The sequence below is a fragment of the Pholis gunnellus genome (genome assembly GCF_910591455.1).
Source record: "Pholis gunnellus genome assembly, chromosome: 8".
Lineage (NCBI taxonomy): Eukaryota > Metazoa > Chordata > Actinopteri > Perciformes > Pholidae > Pholis > Pholis gunnellus.
In genome coordinates, this window is record NC_136534.1 from 11,260,757 (window position 1) to 11,287,854 (window position 27,098).

General features: G+C 40.0%; 1 protein-coding gene across 1 annotated transcript in view; it reads left to right on the plus strand.

Moving 5' to 3' along the window:
* Positions 1-27,098, plus strand: part of cdkal1 (CDK5 regulatory subunit associated protein 1-like 1) — a 205,723-nt gene that overhangs the window by 138,633 nt on the left and 39,992 nt on the right. The window contains exons 11-12 of the mRNA XM_079164177.1: positions 2,095-2,275; positions 10,154-10,216. Of these exons, the coding sequence (XP_079020303.1) occupies positions 2,095-2,275; positions 10,154-10,216 (244 nt within the window). The remainder of the gene's footprint in view (positions 1-2,094; positions 2,276-10,153; positions 10,217-27,098) is intronic.

Below are 27,098 nucleotides of genomic sequence, written 5' to 3' on the forward strand. Positions count from 1 at the left end.
TCCTTTCATCCCTGTAGGAGAAGAATGTTTATGTGATTGGATCCCATTGGCTGCGCACATTTCCTCTAATGTGGCTTCTGGACTTAATCCGCACACTTTCTAAATGTTACCTGCTGATGACCATAATGTGGGTATACATCGACACAGTAGGGAACGAGTCGTATCTTTGCATTCTCAGGCCGTTTAACTTGATTAATTACTGTAGAAAGCCTACAGGCTGTCCTTTGTTTACCTAACAAAGTAAAGGATTAAAACATTTTGTGTTCAATTCTCAAGGGTTTTACCACCACTGCTTGGTGGGGGATTCAAGAAGTCAATTTTAATCACAAATAGAAAAGTATTCATGTATTCATCGATTTAACCATTCAATGCACAGATTTTTGTTTTTGATTTATTTCGTTTTACTTTTCCATAGAGTAATTGTCAGGCAGATCGTAGAGGTCAAGGATGCCTCTGCCTGCAGGCCGATGGTTAATTTTAATGACCGTAAGCCAATTGGATCTCATCAATAGGTCAGAGGTTATCATCGGGGTGCAGATGCAGGAAGTTAATGTAATTAAAAATGCATCATGTGTTCGATTGCTGAGAAAATGTCTTTTCCACTCTTTTCTTAATGTCTTTGTCGGTCTGTCGCTAGTCTGTGTGTGTGTGAGAGAGTGTGTGTGTGTGTGTGAGAGAGTGTATGTGTATTTGTTGTCTTAATGTCTTAATAGATTTTCCACGAGAGATAGATTCTTCATATTCATACTTTTCATTCCATTGTTGTTTTTGATTTGTGTAAGTAGGAACATATACAGTTGAGGAATTGCAACATCAGAGGTGAGACGCTTGTTTAAGAATGTGAGGAGAGGAGACAAGGAGAGAAGTAGTGCCAAGAATAAAGATACAAATTAAAGTGTATTGAAAAAAAGCAAGCCCAAATTACTGGTGAGTGATACTTAACTCAGTCACTATGGTCTTTCTCTTCCATTCTATCCAAAGGTCTTTCAATGGAAATCTGTTCAGTGTTCTCTTACTGATGACATCATGGCTTCCTGTAGCAGACGCTTTGCCCCATAACACACTGCAGTAAGAGGCTCCAGTGCCTCTCCTGTTCCACTTCATCTAGATATTTCATAGAAAGCAGGTTATCAATGGCTTGGCAGGCTTGTATTGAGAATATTTTCTAAATAGTTCTGCATTGGTTATTATTCCCACTGCAATACAATACATCCTCAAAAAAACAGTCAATTGGAGTGCCAGCTTGTCACAAATAATTTGAATTTAGAATAATGTTGTGTCCTTCAAAAATTGTCATATTGCTAAATTAGCTCTTTGTGGTAATTTGCAGCTACTTAAGCAATCAGAGATTATGTTTAATGCTTTTGTGAACAGGCATACTCATTGAAATATTATTCCGACATGTCAAAACAGCATATATTTGCTTAGGAATGGGAAGTATGTACGTTAGAGATAAATGGTTTTCTGACAGACATCCATAATTTAGTCTTGGAGCGATTTTGCAAGCCATCCAACTGCTGTCAATTCAAACAATACATAGAACCAATCAATACATTTATTCCAACACCCCACTGGCTACGATGAATCCAATGTACCAGTGGTTTAGTTATCAATAGTAACGCAACAATACCACGAGCTGTTGGCGCTAAGAGATCAAACTGTTGTTGATCCAAATGCCTTAGATTGGCTTCACGGTCGTTCAGCCTCGACAGCATCGCTGGTGTTGTTGTTTGTGTTTCATCCTGGACCTGGAGATGCCGACTGTAGTGGGAACTACCATAAGAAAAGGTTTTGAGGACTTTGCCAGTTTATGTCTGTGGACAGATTATGTTACAGTGATAGCGTCACATAACGCAGTCATGAGAGGAAGGGGCTGGTGAGATCCAATCGCAAGATGGTCTCTAGCATTGTTTTAACTTTTATCTAGAGAAGGATCATGCTGATCATACAAGGATCATCTTGCCATTTCGTTGAAACACCAGAAGTTAAGCAGAAGTTTTCACCAGTTGTTTTTTAAAAAATGGTTTTACTGCCAGAGCAAAAACGTTGATGTATGGTTTGATAAAATGCTCTCTCTCTCTGTTACTTTTTTAGGGTCCCAGGTGTAACCATTGCTACAGATTTAATCTGCGGCTTTCCTGGTGAGACGGAGAAAGACTTCCAAGAGACGGTAGACCTGGTGAACCTCTATCGATTCCCCAGTCTCTTCATCAACCAGTTCTACCCCAGACCGGGAACACCTGCTGCCAAGATGGAGCAAGTACCAGCACATGTGGTGAGTGTAGACAAGGACGTATTATATACTATGACTTTTTCGACTATCTCAAATTTGACTTTTTATGTCTTTTCGACAAACTATACTAACTTTTTATGAATTTTTGTTTTCGACATTCTATATTTTGACTTTTTATTACTGTTTTCAACATTCATATGACTTTTTATGACTCATCTACATACTATGCTTTGATTTTTTTTTATAATTTATTTTTTCACACGCTATACTATGACTTCATTTACAAAGCAGCTATCCTCTTTTCCATGGACAGCAGTTTTGTGTTCACACAAAACAATTATAGTCTCATGAAGCTTATTGTTTGAAAGGTGAGTGTAAAAAGATAAGGGTAAGGGAGAGAGACGCACATATTAAACACATCACCATCAGCACTTCCAGCGTTTTCTTGACCTTTTTCTCATCGGTTTATCAGCTCCATCTTTGTTTGTTGGAGCCACTTCCATCTATAACATATGAGTAGAGTGTAAATAAAAAGTAATGTTGGTTATGAACTTGGATATTTATCTATAGCCCCTGCAGTGTTACTTACACTTTCTGCTCAATATATTGATGATGCTCATCTATTACCATGTATTGATGCACAATACATATTTTGGTCAGCTTAAGTTCCGCTCCTTGTTTATTTAATTCAGCTAAAAAAGGCAGAAAGGAATACTGCTTAGGCTCATTCATAGTTGCTTACTGAGATCATTACCTTGATAGACAGCATGCATTAATGCGTTCTGGTCCTGAAATGTTTTCTTTTACCTTTTTTCCTGTAGTTTGAACCACACCATTATGCTATACAATATACTGTATGTTCTATCCTCTCTTGCATTTGCACTCTCTCCTTCTTTACCATGAAAGTACTGACACATCTCTTTCAAGTGGAACGTCTTCATAAGTCATTCTCTTTTTCTCGTGTCTCTTCATTCTCCGAGGAGAAGCTGAGTGTGAGTCTGAGAGGGATCAGTCCCCGGACAACTACATCACTGCTTCTCTTCTTCTTACGGTTTTTCCCACTCTCCTTTCTTTCTCCTCCATCTGTTTCATCCGACTTTTGTTGCCAGCCTTTGGATGACAGCACACATCCATCCTTTATTCCAAAAGCAGCTCTTTGATTGTCACATATTGCTTCAGAATGTAGCATATTGCTTGTTCCTGTTGAAATATATTATGGCCAAATCAGCCTTTTTGTTCATATTAAGCTGGTTTATTTAATTATGAGTCACTATGAATCACAACAATCTTTAACAATTGTATTTTTGTATTTTTCTTTGTCTAAAATAAGACCACACATCACATTTTGATCCTGCATTTCCACTGGTCATTTTTATGTTTCAATTTAAGTTAATTGTGAGTAGATTTGTGTTTGACAGAGAAAAGTTAAAGGTGAGAGAGTGCCCGAATAATATGTTCCGGCTCCCCGTAACCAGTACACCTGCTTCGGTGGTTAAAGCTGCCCACCACATCACATCATCAGTCAGCATGCACCTGTTCTTGCACACATATATACACACAGACCTACAGACAGATACACACACACAGCAAGTGGTGGCAGCCAGGCGATGTCTAGGCCATGTAGGGTCAGTCATTAATAAAGTGCACCAGATGGTTTGTCTGGAACACAACTGTGTTGAAAAGCCACAGGAGGGATGGATGGAGAACTAGATGGAGTAGGAAGCAGAGACAGAAGGAGGCCTGAGAGAGAGGGTGGGGGGGGGGGAGCTAAGGAAGGAGGAAGAATCAGAAAGGGAAAGGGAGAAAGATGGAGGAAATAATGTGAGAGAGAGAGTAACAGCGACAGGGAGATGCCCGTTGTGGGAGCTAAAGGGGAACAAGCTCCCAGACATTAAATTGGCCACTATGAGCGCTCACCTACTAAATGTAACAGCTGATGTGTGAGGATGTCAGTCTCACCATTTGGCAGTGATGAAGCTGGTGGTCTTCGTCTTTGGTTTACACTGATCTTACAAATGTAGATCACTCTGCCCTTTAAAAGCAAGCACTGGTATTTAGGCTTTCTTATCAGTATTGTATGCAGACATGGCAGTTTGCCTTTTCCACTATTTGCATCACTATTAATGGAAGGCGAAGCAGATTTGAATTTACAGAGATTGAATGAAACACCCTTTTCAGTTACTCACAGGACAGATGGATCCAGGGTGGTTTTGAACTCATAAGCAAGGTGTAGGTCATTGTACCACTGGAACATGTCTAGAGGTGAGCCTTTGGTATCAGGTGCTCAGGCATGTCCGTAGGATCAAGTGTTTTAACAACATTCTGTATGATGAGCTGGTTAATGAACTATCAATACACCCCATTTTTCAGAATACAAAGAGTCACACACTGTCACAAGTATTGAAGTGTGTGTGTGTGTGTGTGTGTGTGTGTGTGTGTGTGTGTGTGTGTGTGTGTGTGTGTGTGTGTGTGTGTGTGTGTTCAGGGTAATGGACAGGACTAGATAATGAGAATTGATGTGGTTGGTTTGGAAAAGGTTCACACATGCCTTGGATATCCGGGAAACTAGTTTTGTCATTATTCTGTTGCATTATTGATGTTTTGAATAAACCATTTGTCCAGAGCAATATATCTTCTTCGACATTATACCAATCAGCTAGTGTTGCCAAGTTGGTTTTCCTCATTTGGCCCCATCTTATATTACTTACCTAGTTGGCTGTTGATGTAGCGACAACTAATTAATCCAAAGAAGTAAGAAAAAAAAAAGAAAAAACTACTCTATTAGTACTAATATTTGATCATTGAACTATTTTAATAATGTTAAAATATATTTTATTTTACTGTTCTAAAAATGCAGAAGGATAGATTTGTCTCAGTAAGTCAGTGAGTGAAGCAAATGGAACCCCATAGAGCTGGAGCGGGTCCAGCTGCGATGTGGTCCAGGTGTTTGGAGCTATCTGTAGGTGTAACTTATTACCTATTGTAAGAGATGATATATGAGAGAATGGAGGGGAGAGCAGAGGCAGATGGAAAGAATAGGAGACCACAGGGATGGAGGGAGAGAGGGGAGCATGTTGAGAATAAAGGGATGTGAATGCTATTAGCTTGGATCTCCATGATCATCCCCAGGTGGCTAGAACTTAGCCTTGATAAATGGACTTTGTGAGGTGACGGCGTGTGTGTGTATATGTGTGTGTGTGTTGGTATTCCTATTGGTATGCAAGGAGTGGTTGAGAATGAGCAGCTGCTGGAGCGAAAGGGAGAAAAAAGGTGATAGAGAAGGAGATTAGCTATTCTAGTGGGACAGTGTTTTTAATTTCCCCTGGTTGTAATTGGTTAAGAACTCCATTACCCACAAGGCACCAGTGTGGCAGCTGTCAAAGTGAAACAGCTGGCCAGCCACCAGTAGCTCCATCTCCTACCTTCACGATCATTTATCTAGACCTGGACACACGCATGCTTTCTCCCCTATCCGCCTCAAACGCAGACACTTACTCTCTCACATACGTATCAGGGGAGATAATAACACTTGACTAAAAGCAGGTGAGGTTTCATAGTGCAGTTATTGAGATTTATAAGGAGTTTAGCCACTGCATAAAACTGATTTAGTGACCTGGATATGTGTCGTAATAACATTATGAAATCACAGTATTCTCTGCTGATAATGAAGAGCATATTTAGGGTAATTCATCTATGTTGAGTGTGACCATAGCTCACACACACACACACACGACCTTATTCCTGTCTATATTTAGCATATCGCTTTGCTGGATCTTGATTCAAAATCAAATAGTATATCTTTCGCTCTATGTACTAACAATTAACAGTATGCCTTGTGTACCGAACATGCAGCAGATGTGACACAGGTCAACATAGCTGGAATATGTTATGTCTAGTGACCTCTGCACACACACATGCAGAGCGTCACCCTTGTGACCACTCTCCTTGTGATGCCTTTAGGAAGTGTTAACATAGACACAACCACACACAGATTATGCCTAAGGTTAATTTTGGAGTAATATAGCACGCACACGCGCCAGGGGTCTAGGCTCTATAGCACCAACATCTGTCTGTCATTAGGGAAAGACAAATGGGCACATGCTGGTGAGCCAGAAGCTTATACAGTGTAGGCTCAGGCAAGATCACTGTTACCTTGCCCCACAACACACACAGGCATACTGACATCCTTGAACTTGCTCATGTAGAGACACACACACACACACACACACACACACACACACATTTCTACTGTTCATTGTCAGAGAATCACACGTTAAGGTTTTTCTCTGAAGTACACAAACATTAAACCAAGAGGAGGACCTTGCTGTGTGTGTTCACATGCACACACAAAAAAAAAACACTGTCTTACAAACCTTTGAAGCCTTTGAAACCCATTTGAGAGTGTTTGCCGATAACAATCTTGAAGCTTGCAGCAGCTACAACATGCTGAAATCACACATAAACATCTTTACTGACTATAAATTCAATCACTTGATAAGTGCATGCACATTTGAGATTATTTTTAGTCTTTTAGGTCTTTAGTTGCAGGATAATTTTCACTAAATACCTTTTTAAAAAGCTGCCGCTCTGAGGACAAGAAATCATAGCTCAGTCAGTGTAATTGCACTAAAGAATTGCACATCTTCCCTCAGAGCTTCACGGCGTTGTGTGGCTATTTTACACAAAATAGTTTTATGTTGAGCAGCAGTGTTTTTATGAAGCGCATATATTTTTGAATGTTATTGGCAGCAGCTCCTGTCTCCACCGCTCCTGCACGTGTTTGGAGTCGGTGTATGAATAAGTGTAAACATCCATGTAATGTCACTTCCCGTTAGACGCAGCATCCGTCTCTGTGGGCAACAACAGATGGACAGAATGGTAACAACCATCGTTCATCATCGCCACGGTGACAGGTCCACGGATACGCGCACAGTGACTTTGCATTGCCGGGTTGTCTCTAACACAACCCTGATGGCATGCTAGATTAAGTTCTCTGGTTGATGAACCACATGCATGCAGGCTCACAGACACACACTCACCTGTATACAGACGCTTTATTGTGCAGCACAGTAATGGAGCTCTTAGAATTAAAGATGCGATGGAAGAGAAAAGGTAACACGGACTTGCTGAGAGGCGGCGTACCTACATGAACCACTGACGCTTGATAGGGTCAAAACAGGATCAAACAGGATTTTTTTATTGCAATATTGTATGAAAAGCGATCGGTGTATTGACCAATTATATGTATTTTTCTTTGTCAGAAGAGTATTGGAAAGTAAGGGCATCGATGTAATTACTTGTTTCTTGTAAACTGTAATCCAGGTGGACAACACGAAATGAAGGCACATGCAGAAAAAGTACACATTTCTGTCTCCCCGGTGCGGGATTCTGCAAGTGGCTCCCGATTAATTCCACAGGTGCAACTTGTGGTTAGTTTCTGCTCAAGGGCACCCCGGCAAACAGCCGTTGTGGGATAATGAGAACATTTCACTCACTTCCCCTAAGCCATCTTTTTCCATCAAAAATGTCCACCTCCTAACCTCCATGAAAGTGGCAACATCATTTAAAAAAGCTACACGGCTGTAGAATCACAAGTCATTCCTGTTTATGGACTTTAGGAATAGATCTTTCTTTCTCTCACCATTTTGTATCTTCTCTATGATCAGTTTTGTTCTCTGCCTTTTTTTTTTTCCTTTTCTCTTTCAGTTGACTCCTTTCCTTCTGCTTCCATGTTGGCGCTCGAATTACCTTGTACTCAGCATGTTTTCACATCTTTGTCTTTTTCTTACAGCTTGTGTTGGTGTGAATCAATGTGGGAGCACATGTTGGTATTTGTGCCTGTGGTGTGTGTGTGTGTGTGTGTGTGTGTGTGTGTGTGTGTGTGTGTGTGTGTGTGTGTGTGTGTGTGTTTTTTGTAGGAGTGTTGTGTGTATGTGTGTGTTCTACTGAACTGGATAAATTCTGCTGGGAGCTCATTGAAGGTTTGAGAAGTCCTTACCTGCGGTTACATCTGTCTTACAGCTACACACACACACACACGCACACACTGTTGAGCATCACCGAATACTGAGTGGTGGTGAGAGTGATGAAGGGATGGAAAGAGGAGAGAGAATGGTGTTGAGGAGCAATGATGAGAGAATTGCTCTCACCTAAGGTGCTCCAGGCAGAGAAAGAATGTGGAGGGACAGACTTATAAGGGGGAGGATGGGTGAGGGAGTGGAGACGGAATGATTAGTATGAGTTTCCCCTCACTGGAGAAAAACACATGGAGCGAGGGAGAGGTTGAGGCCTGAGGGATAGGTGGAAAGGCAAAGAAAACGAGAGAAGAGAGGATTTTGAGTTTTCTGGAGAGCCTTTTGACAGAGAGAGCGAGAGGGAATCGGGTGAAAACAAGAATGAGAGGATGGCAGACGGACAGGGCCAATGATTAAAGGATTGTATGGATCACGAGAGCCCTGGGTGGACACAGATTGAGTAAGAGAAGGGTATAAATGGAGAGTATAAAAGGGAAAGAGGCAAAGGAATACACGGATGGAAGGAATAGAGAATAGGACACGGAGCGATGATGGGTGCAGTGATAAAAGGATGGGCTCCACTAGAGACACAGTCAAAGTGGCAGTTGGCAGAAGGGCAAGGAGTACAATCGCCGCCTTTAAACACTTCTACCCTAATACCTTTATTTCACCTTGCTTCCTTGGACTTTGTTTACTTTGCTGGCCACATCTCCTCTTTTCTACGGCTCCGTTCCCTTTGTTTGCTTCTTTTTGCACCTTATCCTATCCACTCAGGACATTACCCTGTCACTCTGTCCATCTACGTCAACTTGACCACACACCCCCTAAATATAAATAGATTTGTCTTCCTTCTCTGCATCCATCTCGCTCTGTTCCACATCCTCAAGCTGCATTTGCCTGTCGCACTATAATGATGCCTGTGTGTGTGATAGCAGAACAATTTGTAGGTTGTCTGTTCCATATATGTACAGATCTGGCCTAAGGACATTGAATCTTTGCGCTTTCCATATGCTGAAAAGACAGAGGGAGGGAGGAGAAGAGAGCATAGCAATGCATGCATACTCCCTTTAGCTACTGTAGCTTATATCCTTCCCCCCCTTAGCCAGACATGGCCTAATCAGCAAGCTAATTAGCACTCTTTGTAACTGCATCGGCCTCATGTAACTGATTGCATTAACAACTGCCACACATCAAACAGTCATGTCTCACGCTTGTGCATCTTATTACACATTAAGGACGTGCAAGGTTAAGGCCAGACTTTGAGATGGAATGAAATGAGAGATGGAGAAATATTATCTGCCACAGCTGGTGGGCAAATGATTTTCCCCCCTCTGTTCCATCCATATTTTACAGATTTATTGAATTACTGTCGGCATTGTGCTCGGCCATAGTTATTTTTGCCACTTCTGTTTAAGTGACCCAATAAGTTAACATGAGTGAAACTATATTGTGTGTCCACATTCATGACAAAATGTATTTTTTTCTATCTGCAAGACAGTGGATGAGGAAATGGCCAGCGACAATATTTTATCTTCGATTAGAGTGTTGTAAGTAATGAAAAGTTTTATATATATATATATATATATATATATATATATATATATATATATATATATATATATATATAAAGTATGTAAGTACTGATCAGTGTTGCTGACAGGTGATTCATTTGTACAACACATGAATACAATTGACATCACCTCTGAATGTGCCGTTGTTCCTCATCCAGATCAATGGGTTTTAATCGAACCATAAAGTCTACGATCCACAATTACATCCTAATGAAGTGATAATCAAGCCCTGAATGTTTGTTTTGGTCTTTTTAGCTGTATTTTACATTGTGTGACATAGCCATTGTGTGGCTTTTAAACCTAAAATGTGTTGTATTTCTTTTCATTGTTTACAGAAGAAGCAGAGGACTAAAGAGCTGTCCCAACTGTTCCACTCTTACAACCCCTATGACCACAAGGTAAGACATCTGTCAGTGTTCCTGCATCACTTCGCTGGTTTATTATTCCTGTGTCCGTCTCTCTGCCTGTTCCAGTTTTGCCCTTTAAAATGTGCTGCTCTTTAATTTCCTCTGTAACATCTGCCTATTCCTTAACGGGGAGAGCGCTGAGTATTGAGCCTCATTCACCTCTCAACCAGAAGCCTTCACTTGACATTAAAAGTAGTTATAGGTCGCAATCATCATATTGACTTTATAGCTTTGATGAGTTTGTTGTCTCCTCAAGATGGACACCGCTTGTCAGCAATCTAGTTGATGAGGACAGCTCAAGTGTTTGTTCCTGATTACATTGTGACCGCGCGCGTGTGTGTGTGTGTGTGTGTGTAGGAGAGATTGAATTCTGAAGTCAGAGATAAATCTCCTCAACTGTATGCATGTGTATATATTTGTGTGTGTATAGGCCCATCCATTATGAGGTTAACATCTGACAGCAGACTCAACATGCCTCTCTTCAGGCATTCTTATGATGATGAGACCCTTGTGACAGCAGTGTGTGTGTGTGTGTGTGTGTGTGTGTGTGTGTGTGTGTGTGTGCTGAGTTCTTATGTAAAGATGTCCTTCTGATGACAAGCCCATGACAACAGCTGTCACCACATTTTTCTGCCGTCATGAAAAAGAGAAATTGTGTTTTGACACATTAGACTTTTATGGCTTCTTCTTTATGGCTACACCCAGCCACATGTATTTCCCACCTCGTTCTTTTTTCACTGTGATCACAATGTCTGAGTAGTGGTGTGAATACTCGTGATTACTTGCTTATCATAATAAAGTAGAATAGTGTACATGGATGGTGGCGGCTTCCTACTGCGGTGTAAATGTTGTGAACGTCTTCCTTGCAGTTGTCACGCTGCGCCATTTATTAAAGTTTTAACTTGGCCAAGTTTCTTTTCAGTTTTTTTATTTATTTTTAGATTATACCTCTAGAGGAGTTTGTGCCTTTAGTGCTGTTGTTACATGTTACACACTAATTAAAAGGATATGAGAGTGATCACGTTTTCACTGTGGCAGGCAGGGGTCTTTGCCTCCCACACACACACACACACACACACACACACACACACACAGTAGTAATAGCACACATGGAACACACATGCACACGAGCAGGGAATGTGAATTGAGCAAAGTTAGCAGTGATTATCTTTATCATGTTTGCATCTAAATCAGTTAGTTAGTATTTGTGAACATGCTTTCTCCTCAAGTACGATTCCCAGCGGAATATATAATTGACTGTGAGAAAGTGAACTGTAATAAGCCCGCTTTGCTGAGCTTCTCCATCTCACAAACATAACGGAACAATTTATTCTTTTATACATCTGTGTCCTCAGTGCTTCGTGTGTTTTTGACAACATGCTGATTCATGAATGCTTAGATTGTTCATGTTCAACCAAGCACAAGAAGTAGTCCAGTTTTTAGGGATAGCCTCAAGTATGTCTCTGAATGTGTTGCACTTTACAAACTGCTTCACAAACCCTGAAGAGACAATTGCATGTAGCCGCCAAAAACAGTAATGTTGCAAAGGTACACACAAAAATATCAGTAGTAATTAAATCTGTATATGTATCTCAGTGAAATGACAGAGCATGCCCTCTTATCAAAAACAATATTTAAAATCTAGTCATAAAAAAAATGCATACATGTGTTCTTTCAAATACATTAAACTGTAGTGATATTTTTTTCACGTGTATTCAGCACATTGCATTCTGTTTTTTCTATGCTGTAAAGCACGTTATTGTTATAGCCATGTTAAAATATAATATGCTAATTAGTTGGATAATAAGATTACTCTGCTTTGATATGCCACATGACATCATGTGTGTTTAATTCCCAGCAGCGTAACATTTCCACTAACTTTATAACCTTGCCCTTTTCAATGTTTTTGTGGATAAAATGTGTCAAAAGCAATACCACCATATCAATGGCGTATATCTGGTATGGTATCTGATATCATACATAAATATTTTTAACATGTCAAGCAGCTTTCTTGTAAATGTGCCGTGCAGCACAACTTACAGCCATGTTCCTTACGGTATTGTTCTTTTTCCATAGATTGTGTAGATGTGCAAATAAATCCCCTCGCATTACAAACCCAGATAGCCGTGAGATATGATTTAATGATAATAAATCTAATGTCAAGCATACTTCCACCCAGATAAACCACATTTCTTCCTCTCCTTGCCCATGTCCATACACCGTGGAAATGTTGAGGCAGATCAGCTCGTGTTAAGCCCATTTAGCCGTTAGATAGAAATAAATGAAGTCTGATAATGTCCCTCATTTTACGTTAAATTCCCTTGGGTGTCTGGTCTTTCAGCTTACGGTCTACGTAAGGATATTATGTGTTTACTAACACGTGTGTGTGTGAGGGAGAAAAATAAATGAAGAGAGAGGGAGAAAGTGCATAGATTTAGAGGGAAGCTAGACATTGTTACAGCCATTATTGTTAATATGCATCCTTCTGTAGGTTTGATAAGGTCATTAATAAAGACTGAGTAAGGGGGGGGGGGGCTAGTTAGGCTTTATTGCCTCTTAGCTCCAGGCTACCAACCAAATGAAACAATGTTTTTAATTGAACTAATTGTTTTAGTTTTTTTGTCCCATGCTTATTTCTTAATCTCCCGTGGCTAGCTCTGAATCACAAATGTGAAAAATGGCTAGTTAAAACGCAAATGACAATGGGCTGTCAATTCAATTACATATTGTGTTTTCTTTCCTTCTTTCTCCGTCTTCCTTTCTTTCACTTTATCCCTCTATATTAAACAGTGTTGTAACTATAAACATGTCTGAGGTAGATGCTTTTCTTGTGTGTTCATTTATATATAGACAATTGTACCCATCCGGTGTGTGTGTGTCTGTGTGTGTGCTTAAGGGACAAAAGTGTGTGTGTGTGTGTGTGTGTGTGTGTGTGTGTGTGTGTGTGTGTGTGTGTGTGTGTGTGTGTATGTGTGTGTGTTTGGGATGATTAATGTGAAATATCCTATATCCAGATGGTGCTGAACAAGGCCCATCCATCAGCAATGAAAAGACCAGTGGGCAAAAAGCTGGCGGAGCACTTTGTCTAGGGCCAATGCCCCTCAATGGACACACACACACACACACTCTCTCTCTCTCTATCTCTCAGACACTATACACACACACACACTCTCTCTCTCTATCTCTGACACCACACACACACACACACACACTCTCTCTCTAAGGCCTTGACTGTGTAACCCACTGAGCCATGTTGGAGCCATGTGTTTTGTGTTGGAATACAGGTTCTCGCTTGTTTTTCTGCTGCCTGAGTCCCACATGAGTGGTGGTGCCTTACCCTTAAAACGAGTTTGGTATACTTTCGACATGTAAAGGTCTGCAACCCATTTCAGTCCCAAGAAAGAGTTTGAGGCTCAGACTTTCTACCGCATGATTTGTGTTCATACGAGTTTCTCAGTAAGCATAAGCATGTTCTGTATTGATAACCGGTAACGAGATGTCTGAAAATTGTACTTAGTGAAGAAACTACCAGCTCCGCCTTTGTTCACATGCACTCAGACACATTTATAAATGATCACATTCATGATCACTGGCATGCTTGTCCGTGTGTAGTTAGAAAAAGTGTCTGAACACACGACACACACCGTACTCTCCTTTCCCTTTGCTGCATCACCGTGTCATCTGGTCTAAAGTTTTGCTCCCTCAGGGCTTTGCCCTTCCAGGTCGAGGTTGTGAAACTCCCATCACGCGTTAGTCATTCCCAGCAAACTTAAAAGTATGTGAGAGTGTCCATGCATTGAACTGTTTCTGGCAGAGCTAATATAGCCCCTCTCCCCTCTCGCCCCACACTGTCATAGTCTCCTGAGAACACACACAGACGCATACATACACTCTCCATGCTGTGTTCATAGGCCTGAATGACAGGGGTGACAGTTTTCCTTGCGGCAAGGGAGGAGGGACAAGCTGTCAACATGGCCCGTTGCACCTGCCCAACCATACAAGGCAAACACACAGAGAGAGAGAGAGAACTGTAAGGTGGAAATAGAATGGGAGGTAGCTACTGTAAATGAAAGGCTGATAATGAAAGATGAACAAGAGAAAACACTTAATAACACTCAGTAAACTCCCCCACTTGTTATTCTGAAATAAAAGTTCTCATAAAAGTTGACATCATTATTTATCTTTGAAGAAAAAGAAGAAACAAAAGTTAATTAGTCTAACAATCCCCCCCCCCCCCCCAACAGATCACATATTTGTTTCTCTTTTTTTCTGCACGTTGCTAAACTGAACAATTAGTATTCAGCTTTCTTTCCCTTTTGGCAATTTTAATTACTTTTATTTAGCAGAATGAGTTTGTTTTTTTTAAGCTGCTGTTGTTTTGCATTGTTGTGAAAACCTAACCTCCATCTTTGTCGAACTTGACATTTGCTTGCCACACTTTTCTTCTTCTCTTCTGTTAATTAACCGACTATTTAGGGCAAGAGAAGCCGGGAGTGGAAGGAGGATGAAAATAGGAGACAGAAATATTGGTTATGGTGATTTACTTTCTTGTCTCTCCACCCATCTGCCTCTTTCTGTCTACTCTGTGAAAGCCATTCTTTTGCTCAGCCTGTCTGCGGTTCATAGAATGTCTGGAAATGTCTTAAATTATGTAAATGCGAGGCTTTAAAGGTGCTGTGAGCTGAGCTCTTTTGTTGCTACCGTACAAAGGTAGTTGATTATCTTGCCATTCTTTTTATTTGTATATGCTGATAACTGCAACTACTGTGCCATTTCTTTGGTAATTATGATGGACAAAGCAGTAGATGGATAGTATAATTGTGGCTGCTTTAGGATGCATGCTGGGAAAAAGAATGTTGCCGTTTAAGATTTGTTCTCAAAGAGCATTTCACTCCCCGTCACCATCTCACTGCATGGGTTTATTGTATCTCTTTCAGTGCCTTCAGATACTAAGACTCTGATATGATTAGCTGTGGATGATGAGGATGGAATATGTTCCAGCCGGAGTCTACAGAGTATTTTCAGTAGTTGCTGAGCAGCTGCTGATGCTCTCACAAACTTAGTAAATAGCGTACGGAGAGAAAAAGCACACAAACACACTCACTCCCCAAGCATATGTTCGTATTTGTGCTCATTATGCCATACGTGACAATAAACAACAGTATGTGACGATTCGTGAAAATAAAGTTACTCAATAATGCAAAATCGGACAAAAATCTTTGCATGAACTTTACAGGAAGAATAAAGCATATTGTATAACAACAGACTTTATGTAGGGGGATTTCATATGGCAGATCTATGATATCCTCTTACCACTCAAGCATTACCTTCACAATGTAGTTAGAAACAAGATAGAAGAGCAATGGATTCCTGCCAATGCACAGGTTTAGCATCTTTTCATACATATTTTAAGGATAAAAACATGCATTCTGTCAACTTTAAAAACATTTGCAGCAACATGGAGCAATTTACATGAGACGATATCAATTTGAAAAAAAGTATTTGTTTTGTAACAACCCTTGGATATCTCTTCAAAATGGTACATTAAGCTGGTTTACATGGAGGGAAAGAGGGATATGAACTGATAATGATTTAATGAATTGAAACATGAATTCCTTGGACTGATTTGCAAAACAAATTCTGTCTGACTAATGCAGAATCTTTCAAGTATATGCAACTCAGACTTGTATGAAATAAATGTATACTCCAACACTGGAAATCCACATAGTCTCCTTCAGTACAACACGAGTCTATTATTGAAAAATGCAAAGGACAGTAGCTAATGAAAAGAAGAAATCAAGTTGAAATCATGAGGAGAGGTACGAAAGCAATGAGTACACAACAACTTAGACTTAACTATTAAAACCTAGTTCGAGGTTGTTTGTTCGTGTGAGTTTTTAGAATGTAGGATAGATGGACAATAATGCTACCGAGGGTATGTTGGCAAAGTTGTCAGATTCAAAAGGCCCTGGTCCTATTGTTCCTGTCCATCACTGAGGATGAGCTCTATTTTTTATATGTGGGGTACATTTGTGTTGTCATTGTATGTATTTTGTATTGTTTTGTTTTCTTGTCCTTTGCTTTGTCGTCAGGATTGTGGTTCTTTGTTTTGTTGATCGGGGAAGTACACATAATTAGGAAATCTAAATAAAAATGATAAACAGAACAGACCAAGTCCAAAACACACCAGGATTCTGATGCAGCACTTTTTTCCAGCACATGGGAAATAACGGCCATCTGTTTTGACTCTTGAGTCCCAAACATGAGGCGCTGTCTAATAATATGTGTGTTGTTACTAGTTTTTTACTTTAATTCTGTTAGTTACAGAATCAGGGATTTTTTTCTCAAGCATTCTATTTAAAAGCAAGTCTGCGGCCTGATGAGTATCAAGAGGCTCTTTCTATGACAAAGTTCATACACAAACTGAGTGAATTCCCTCGTGGCTTCCGATAGGCTTAAGTGTGATTGCCGCATTCGCGAGGGTTCCAGCCAAAGTGACGTGGCACCATCAGAAGCGGCCCTTCGCGGGGGTTCTATGTGACAGATTTTTGCCTCTCTGTGCACATCCGACGACGTGGACGGGCAGAGGAAATGGAGAACTTTGAGGAGCTTTGAGAATGTTGGTTTTGCCGCGAGGATAAACCCGGACGGAGTGTAAAAGATCAAAACGTTTCCTCGTCACGATTCCACGTCAGCTCGTGTCCGTGCGACTGTCCTTGCGGAAAGTATAACTGAGGCTTAAGATATGTGCATGGTAATATGGCACCTCATGTTTGATCAAAGGCAACGAAAAAAGGAGCAAATGGAATGAGACATCTGTGTGTGTCTACGTGTGTGTGTGTGTGTGTGTGTGTGTGTGTGTGTGTGTGTGTGTGTGTGTGTGTGTGTGTGTACACACTGATTATCCACCCACATTGCAATGCTGCTTGCCAAGGACTTCGGCTACTGTACAGTAGAGCACTATAGCCATATATACATGCTCTCAATCTGTCAAGGTTACACAACAGGGCCTTGCACTACTCGTACACATGTATGGTCCCACAAAAGTACAAACACACACGCTTGCCTCCATAATTTGCCAAGCATTTGCCTTTGAAATAATCCCAGGTTCTTTACTTTTTCTAATCTATGCAACACATTACAGCTACATTGTATTTGTTCCAGAGACATCCGTTACACACAAACGGCTACATACAACTCTGCCAAGCATGGCGGCCTGTAAAATCCTTTTACTGCGCTTGTGTGTTGTTTTATGTTTGTTGTGTTTTTATTTTCAACTCAGACATGTTAAGGGTTGTTACCAGTGGTGAGCTTTTGATCATGGCCATCCTTAAAATTGCTCGTCTGCTTAACTATTTCCCGATTCTGTCTGCACACAGCTTTATTTTACAGTTACAGATATCGGCAATATGTGTCGAGGGCTTTTATAATACGCAGCCGCAACCCAGATAATCTGACTCCTACTGCTGCTTTGTAGTGTTTGTGGGTGGTAGAGTAGAACCCAACACACATTGATTATGCTTTACCACCTTTGTATATGCCAAAACATTGCAAAAGATCCTCAGCTGTCTATTGTGGAAGTGGCTGAAGTGTGGCCCATGATATGATTTGGTTTGAAGTGTTGTCTGTTCATTTTATGCAGCTGCATCCCTCTCCACATCCATAGAAAGTGTGGAGCCAACAGTTCCTGAAAGGTTTAAGGTTTTTCTTTAAGAGCTACTATTTGTGATACAATGCTGAACCTTAACAAAATAAAAGCACTTTTCTGGTCAGAGGCAGACACTCCCGTCCGAACCCAAGGCACTTAATGTCATTTATATTATTTGGTGGTTCAGTCTTTAATCCCTAAATTGTGTGTTTTGTGAAAATAGCCATTTAACCTATAGTCACAGTAATGGAGGTTGCTGCTGAAAACATTCGAGCGCACTCAACCAAAATCTTTCTATCTGCCTTTCATAGTCCCAAGGTTGTATAGCCAAAAATGAGAAAGAAAAGGATATTGTTGTTGCTAGTCTAAAAACAGTTGTCCTCGTTCACTTAGTACATCTGACTTGAATAGAGAAATAGAGATGGGCTGGAAAAAAAAATAGATTTTTAAGAAATCGAAGTGCTTGCTTTGTTGAAATATATTTTTTTCTCCTTTTGTAATAAAATCTCAGTAAAATAAATGCTCTTTCGCTCCCTCTTCCTCACTCACACTCTGGTTTCTCAAAGTGACACAGTGTGTGCTGTAATTGCTTGTTGATTGCTTCCATTTGTTGGACCAAAGGCATCAGCCTGTGTGTTATTCACGCACATCAATACAGACAGGTTCACACACGCACACACACACACACACACACACACACACACACACACACACACACACACACACACACACACACACACACACACACACACACACACACACAGCAGCGGGCCAGAGGAAACCAGCATGCTATGTGACTGACATCTGAATGGAGGGGCAGTGTGTGGGGAGGGACAGAGAAAGGAATGAGGGAGAGGTGTTAGGGCCTGTGTTGCTAAATGGTTTCCTAGACAGGAGTGTGAATTTGTCCTGATTCAGTCAATAGGCCTCCAATTCAGCCTGGCTGATTTGAAAAGGTGTGTTTTTGTGTGCGTATTTCCTTCTATATTCTGCAGCTGCTTGGCTGGCTCAGTGGATTCTCTCCCTTCTTTAAAACAATGCAGTATATGGGGTACACTCAAATATATCATCTTGTGCTATTAGGAGGACTAGCAACAACTTTTAATGACTGAAGTGTAGAAATGGCTGAAATGACTTCTCTTTTACTGGTCAAAAGGCTTTATTGATACATCCAACATCAGGCAATGTTCAGCTGTAATACAATATGTGGGACCAGAAGAGATTCAGCTGTTCTTCTATTGTTTTGGCATTTCAGTGCGAAGAGCTTTTCAGAAATGACCTTTAAATGCTTGCATTTTTTGTATCATGATGGATAGTTAGAGACTTGTTTGGGTTTTTTTTCTCACTTCACTGCTTCTTACTTATACTGAAAGCTGTTGCATCAGTTATTATCTGTGCTCTGTATTATGTATGTTTCTGTTGGGCCTGGGACCGCATGCTTGGGCCGAGTGGAACTAAGACTACTTGCACAACCTTATTAACACTCATTACTGCTGAAGGGGCCGTGTCCACCATAGTGTTTATTTACAATGGGAGTGCACAAATGTAACGCTGTGCTATGAACGCCAGCAGGGTGACGAGTTGCTGAGCGCTTATTTTGCACTGAGCGCTACACGTTTGGCGTTTATTTCTGGTTGAGGAAATTAGAAAATATTTAAACTTTGGGTAAAGCACTTTGCTTGTCACTGTCACTTTTACCCAGCCGTCCAATCCCAGTGGAGGAAGGGGGCGGAGGACAAATATCCTACCACAAGGACGTGACTATTATGAGTATGTTGTGGTCTTATTTTGCATGTTATGTTATAGTCTTTACTGTAAACCAGACGCAACCAAAGCCTCTCTGCTGAATTCGCCTCCAGAAGGCTACCAAGCGCTCCCAGCTGGCCGTTTTTAGAAGAGAGCCTTATTAGCAAGGGGTCGTCCTTAATAAAGGCCATTCTGTACCATCACAGCTCATAATACAGGATGTGTGCTCTGTGCGTCCTTTTGTTTGTGCCGGTGTCTGTGCAAGTACAGTATGCACATCTTTGCCATGATTGTGTGAGTTGTTTCAATGTTTTGCCTACCATATGGACCTCAGTGTGGGAGCATGCAAATGTTGGAATATATGTGTTTTTACGTATGCATTTATGCAGGCTTATCAACCCTAGTAATTGTTTGTCTGTGCCTGATTGCTTAACATAGCCTGTCATTAGAAATATTAGAAGCCTGATTCAAAGAAACCCACTACAATCTATATGGAAATTCAGACGCATAATTTCAGGCTACAGGCTAAAACCGTGTTGGGACTTTTCTTTTTCTTTCCTACTTCCTTACTCCCATGCTGTTTAGGGATCTCAACTTCATCTCATGGGTACAGAAAGAGTTATTTAGTGTGTAAATGTCACATGTGATTTAATACTGGCGATTGGATTCACCTCTCTCCTTTAAATCTCAGCTTATCACATTATCTCACATTCACAGTCCCACAGACAGAGGACTAACACAGCCAATCTGTGTAGGATTGATCACTTTGACTTGATAAATGCTAACTACACCAGTTGCTTTACTTTAGCTTCTCATTTAACAAGCTGTGGAATGCTTATCTTCCATTGTAAATTACATGTTAACACCGTTTGAAACATTGTGTTTACTTATTGATTTTATTTGGAAGTTGCAGAGCTTTTATCTTGAGCAATGTATGTTTACACTTTTCCCACTCATCCAAAGAAAATCGTAGTGTTTTTTTTTGTCGAGTATATCTCAAAAGGCACCGTTGTACAAAATGTGTGTCTGCTTTTCCATATTGCTTTATTTAAACCCTTAGAAGCATGTTCGAAACTGCTTATTTCCATTGTGTTATCCTGTTGTTCCATGTATTACCTACAGACTTATTTTTCAAAAGAAAATTAACAATTCAGTTTTGCTGTTAAATCTTTCTTTGCAAACAGTCCCAGTTTCCATTTAAAAAAACGGAACCAAAGTTGTGCTTCCTGACCAGCCCAGTCTGTTCGACAGGGATCCATTTTTTATTTTTACTATTCCTGAAAAGTGTATTTTTTACAGACACGGTTGCTTCAATGCCACTAAAATTGCACGAGTTGTTAAATCCAATAATGCACACACAAAAAAGGCACACCCAACAAAACACACACCCAACACTTCCCAAAATAAAGAGGCTTCGTGCCAGAGTTTGGTCGACCCATCTATCTCTTCATCAGGCTAATAAAATCAGTCCGACTTTTCACTCCACATCTGCCTTCTATCTTTAAAGGCAGCAATCACGCACGCACATGAGCCCAGACACAGTTCCATAGTGACTATGTGGATAGTGTGTTTGCACTAGGGTTGGGTTTTCAAGAACCAGTGAAAAATGCATCAGAGCACAGAATCTATAATTCATGAAAAGATTCCTGAAAAATGAAGGTTGCGCATTTTAACTTGTAACCAACTTATTTAGTCATTTTTATGATTTAAATAATATGCCATGATTTCGGTAACACCAACAATGATGTCCTGCTTTACATATCGATGATTGTTCTGTTTGCTTTCTTTAGCACCACAAGCAAACAAAACAAAAACAAACACATTTAACCAATTTAAAGGTATATTTTCCATTCACATATCGTGCTATTTATCAATCTAGATTGTTTTTGGTGGGAGTTAGCTAGTGTTGGAGGTATTGGACGTAGAGATGTCTGCCTTCTCTCGAACATAATGGGACTATATCGCACTTGGCTTGTGGTGCTGAAAGCGCCAAAAGAAATCATCTCAATAACTCAACAGCAATATTTCTTTCCAGATATTATGAGTCGGTTACTCAAATGTACTATCAACTCACACCAAAACAATCTTGATTGACAAGTAGCACCTTAGTTAAGAGGAAAAACCTGCATTTTGTATTTTGCGGTGATCTGTCCATTTAGTGTACGGAAAGAAATACTGACTTGCTGTAAGTAAACATGAGTTTTACGGTAAAGTTTGATGTAAAAAAAGTTATTTGATTTCCTACCTTAAGGTGCCTAATGATGTTTCTTGTGTGCATGTAAACATAGTCCAAGACTTGGAGAATAGTAACTTTACACTCTGGACACAAACGCATTTTTTAAAACAAACACACACACACACACACACACACACACACACACACACACACAGTGCACACATGGCACTGTAAATGAGCTGTGTGTATAGGGCCCAGTGTGGGATCACTACTGTAAAGGCTTTATTCTCATTATAACTGAGTTACAAAAACTGGGGCACAGTAGGGGGTGAAAGTGATATATTAACAGACTGCAGGCATTGTGTGTGTGTGTGTGTGTGTGTGTGTGTGTGTGTAAGGAAGAAAGAATTTAGAGTTAAAACAAAGGCAGAGAAAAGAGTGACAGCTAGTGTGTTTATTGTGCTTTTTAGCAGTGTTATGTTCCTTGTATCCGTTTGTGTGACAAGGATTATTCCCAAGTTGTCTTCTCCTAAAATCTTTGAGAAACTTATACGGTATTTATTTTTATCTACAAATAGTAGTATTTCCATTGTTTTCAGCCCTTTGCCAGATGTTTGATGTGACAGGATTGATTCGTACTCTAGAGGCTAATTTGTGGTTCAACACAAGGCAACTGTACTGCAGGTGTGTATGCAGGGCAGATGCTGCTGCTGTTGCTTTCTGAACATGCAACAAACTGTATTGGTCTGTTTCAAATCTTCAACTATGTCAACCTCTTTAGTGCTCTCACAGACCATTTTCTGTTGTGAAATGTTTGGTCTTTAATTTTTTTTGCATTTTTTTTTTTTTTTTATAGCTCAAATACATTTTTAAGGATTTTTAACACAAGGATGTTATCATTCTGAAACAGACAAAGTAAGGCACAAACTACAAACAAACAAAAGCATCCCTGACAGAAATGTTTCAGTGGTCTCTAGATTTACACCACCAATAACACCACTGCAGAACTATAAATCTGCTGTTGACGTCTAATCAATAAACCAGCTTTATGTGTACACAACAACATTTAGGTGCAAACATAAAACCGCAGTCAACCATGCTAGAGCTTGAAATGACAAAACAGCATATCTGTTGGAAATCAATCCGATAGCTATTGTTTAGTGGAGAGAAAGTCATCACTGTAAGGGTATGATTATGTTTTTTATACATTTATTCACTACATATAATTTGTAACTTTTAGCAATGACTGCCTTGTGTGATTTAAGATTTTATCTTCCTACATAAGATATTTTCCTTGAGTACAATTTCGAAACAGTGTTTGGTTGATGGTTTCTAGACATTCATGTAAAAATATCAGAGTTGAATGTAGGCTACTGTAACTGTTTACGAGACATCTGAAAATGCCTATTTCTCTGCCCTTTCATTGTTGAGACTTGTTCCCCCTTTGGGTACAGTATTTTGATTGTAACCGCTTGTTTTCTGCACAAGGATGTCTGCTGTTTTGTCAATTTCATGTTGCTACTGTAGCACTGCTGTAAGAGTTATGTGAACGGACCAACATCATTACTCACTGCTCTCTCTCTCTCTCTCTCTCTCTCTCTCTCTCTCTCTCTCTCTCTCTCTCTCTCTCTCTCTCTCTCAAAACACCCTGGACAGGTTTGGAAAATAGAGGAGAGAATAACTGAAAGATAAATTCACACATTGAAGGAGAGAAAGTGAGACAAAAGAACCTAAACAATCACCTCAAAAGAATGAGCGGAATATTTATGGATTCAAACTGGAGAAAAGAAAACAAAGACCCTCTTTAAGTGTGACACCTAGTCACATCGGTGGCCATGGTTTTCATTTTTGGTTATAATCTTTGGGGGAGTCATCTCTCAATGTGTTGCGTATAGATTAGTGTTTTTGTTGGTGTGCTGAAGGCCTGTTAATTGGCTGTTTGAGGCTAATAAATAGCTATAATTAATGGATGTCATTAGTTGAGGCAGGGATGGAAAAACAATGGAATAGAATGTGGAAAAAGTCACCTGGTACTTTTGCTCATCGGGGGGTTTTGATTAAATGGGTAGCAAGGTAAGTCTTCCTGTTGAGACGGAAGTCCCCACCTGCTTGATTGCTGTAAGACACATCTAATGATAGCACCTATGAATGGACTTAAATATAACTTTAGTATCTCTTCTTATTTCTCTTATTTCTCTTCTCACCTAAAATCAATTCACCCTTCTTTTTTAGGCTGACACAAATCTATTATTATACATCATAGAATATTACTGTCGGTCAAACTGATGAGAATTTCATGCGTATGTTTAAAAACAAGCGGCAACCTCCGGAGCTGAGAAATGAAATGAATTACACTAAGGCTTAAAGTTAAGCATAATTGAGGGATCTGCTGGTTTGAGTGAAAGGTGGAGCCTAATTCTGAATCCTAATTTGACTACATTCATGTTTTATCTAGCCAATGATTAAAACTATTGCTTTAGGGCAAGAACGATTGATTGGGTATATGTTGATGGCCTAAACAGTTAACGCCTGAGTTATATCCTTTTTAATTGGAGCACATTTACATCACAGTTGTAGTGTAGAATGGCATCACTGTAAAACTGTATATTCTGTATCACAAGCTTTGACCAAGGTGTCCGCTTGTGTTAAAGATGTATTGACAGCGTGTTGCAATAAAACAGGCTGTGGTGAAAAGGCACACAGGATATAGGTAGTGGAAAGCAGATGTGCCTATCAATCTAAAGAGCAGTCCAAGGGTTTCCCCACTGATGTTGAAGTTTGCAGTAAGCCAGTGAGAACAGATGATGGTCTGACGGTTATTTATTCTTTAGCGTTGTCTCCACAGCCCTCATATTTGTTATTTATTCACTTTTCACCTTCAGAAGTCTGTACATTTTTGGTGATTGGATGAAAAGACTTAATCTGCTGTCTCGATTGATGGAAACCCTAAACCTGCGCTCTCTCATCTCTCCCATCTATACCAGTCTGCCATTTCTTGCTGTCTCATCTTTTTCTCACTTCACTCCTCTTTCTTCTTTCGTCCTTTCTTTCTTTAGCCTTCACTGCTGCTCATCTCTCTGAGTGTTGAGACATAAGAAAGCCCAGACTTGTTAGGGCGAGTAATGGTTGTTTGAAGTCTTGCCAGTGAAAAAGTGGAGTTTAAGCCCATTAAACGGCAAAAAAGCACCAGGGATTTTCTCTTTCTTTTGACTACGGCAGCTTGTTCTTTTAAAAAGGTGAATGGGCACAGGTGAGGCTCAAACGTTTGCTTCATTTGTCTATTTCGTCGTCACAGCTATTTGGTGGGTGCACACTAATAGTGCTATTATAACCAGAGTCTGGTAATTAAGGGTTTTAATACATTTGCCTTTCTTGTTTGATCTCTTTGCGCTCTGATCTGGTGATTTAACTGTTCTACTCTGCGTATCTGTGCGGCCCGGGTGTATTTGGCTCTGCCTGCGTTCTCTATCAGCAAAATTATTCTTTCCTTTTACCCTCAAATTCATATTTTTTCACTACTTAATCGATACTGTAGTCCAAACTGTAATTTGTATTACAGACAGAGCATCGGCTCAGGGGCTGGAAATAACTGCTGTCAGTTATTAAGTCATACGATGACTCTCTGTGGCTTCACCGCTGGTTGTAGTGAGCATTGTTGCATTTAAAAATAGTAAATAATCTGCATTTTGATTAGTAACTAAACTTCCAAAAACTCCAGTGATCACGTTACCTCGATGTAAGTGAAAAAAGGGGACTCATGGGATAAAAAAACCTATATTCTTTGCGTACGCCCTAAGCAAGCTGAAATATTAAGTGAAATTTGATTTGAGGTTTGAGTTGGTTTATATCTTTTACAATTGAAAAGTGCTTATAGTTACTGCTTACTAGTATGAGCACAAATAACACTACTGGTTTCACTGTTTACGATAAAGAGAATATATAAGTTTAAAGTAGTGGTGCAACGGATCATAAAACTTTTATCACTGATCAGAGTCACAGATCGGATCATCACAAAAGAAAAAAGGGAGCAAATATAATTTTTTGCCATCGATACTAATTGCCGAACATTGATGATCCATATTGGCAGATACAGACCCTGTTTCTTGTTTATAGCAGCTTGTTTATAAGGCGTCCACTGTCCCAAAGATCATTTCATCCGCTCTGAAGTCGGTGTAAACTGTAAACAATTCTAAATGTTATCCTTTTACTTTGTTAAAGTCATCTACAGTGTTATTTGTCTTCATATAAACATATAAACACAAATGATAAGGAAATACAATTGTACTTTTATTGATTAAAACAAATCTTGTCACTACATTTTTAATGATGTATTTTAAGCTGCTTCGAGCTAGTGTAAACTGCTCATTTCCTCTCTAATATCTATTTATGTTGTCGTGAAAACATGTCCTTCAAATAACTGGATTTATTCCAGTTTCTCACCAACACTACATTTTACAAGATTACATGTAAACACCATGATAGCGTTATAATTTATCTTCGCCCATTACTCCGTTCCACTGAACAGAGCCATAATGTAACTGAACGCAACCTTCGTTTGTTAGCCATTAGCGCTGCTGCTAACGTTACTAGCTCTCCTCCGGTCAATTTACAATGTAACATTATCAGAGATCGGCAACTAGAAAAGCATAAAAGCCGATGTCCTGATCGCATATTTTACTGAATACTGGCGGATAACGCTCGTCAGTAGAACTGTATTTCACACTGTGATGGTTAACGTTAAACTGCGTAATTAATCAGCGGTTTACATGCGTGCCGAACCGTGAGGGGGGGGTGGCTCCATACGGATCGACAGCGGCCCGTTACATCACTAGTTGAAAGTAACGTGTGAAAAGCATCATCATATGTGTAAATATGCCGCTCAAATATAATTTCTACGGTCTGGCTTCAATTCACCATCTGTGTCGCCAATTTCCCGTGTCTCCAAAATGTGCGTACATAGGTCAGAGTTTCCCAGGACTGTAGTTTCTTCACTCAACATTTTCCTCTCTTTGGTTACTCTCTTTACCTAATCAGCATTATAATTTGCATAAATCAACTATCGTAAACGTAGCAGAACCATTTTAAATTAAAATGACCTGGACTTTCTCCCCCTCTGTCTTTAAGTCTCTTTTCCATCGACTGTATCTCTGTCACATGTATTTCTGTCATATTGTTCAAATAAGTCCAGCTTTGAAGGGAAGAAGCAAGCAGTGCCCCAAGGGCTTGTCAGACAACTTGATGACATGATGCTTCTGTTGAAAGAAAGCAGGGAAGATCAAATCCTTAATGGCCACCTGTGTGTG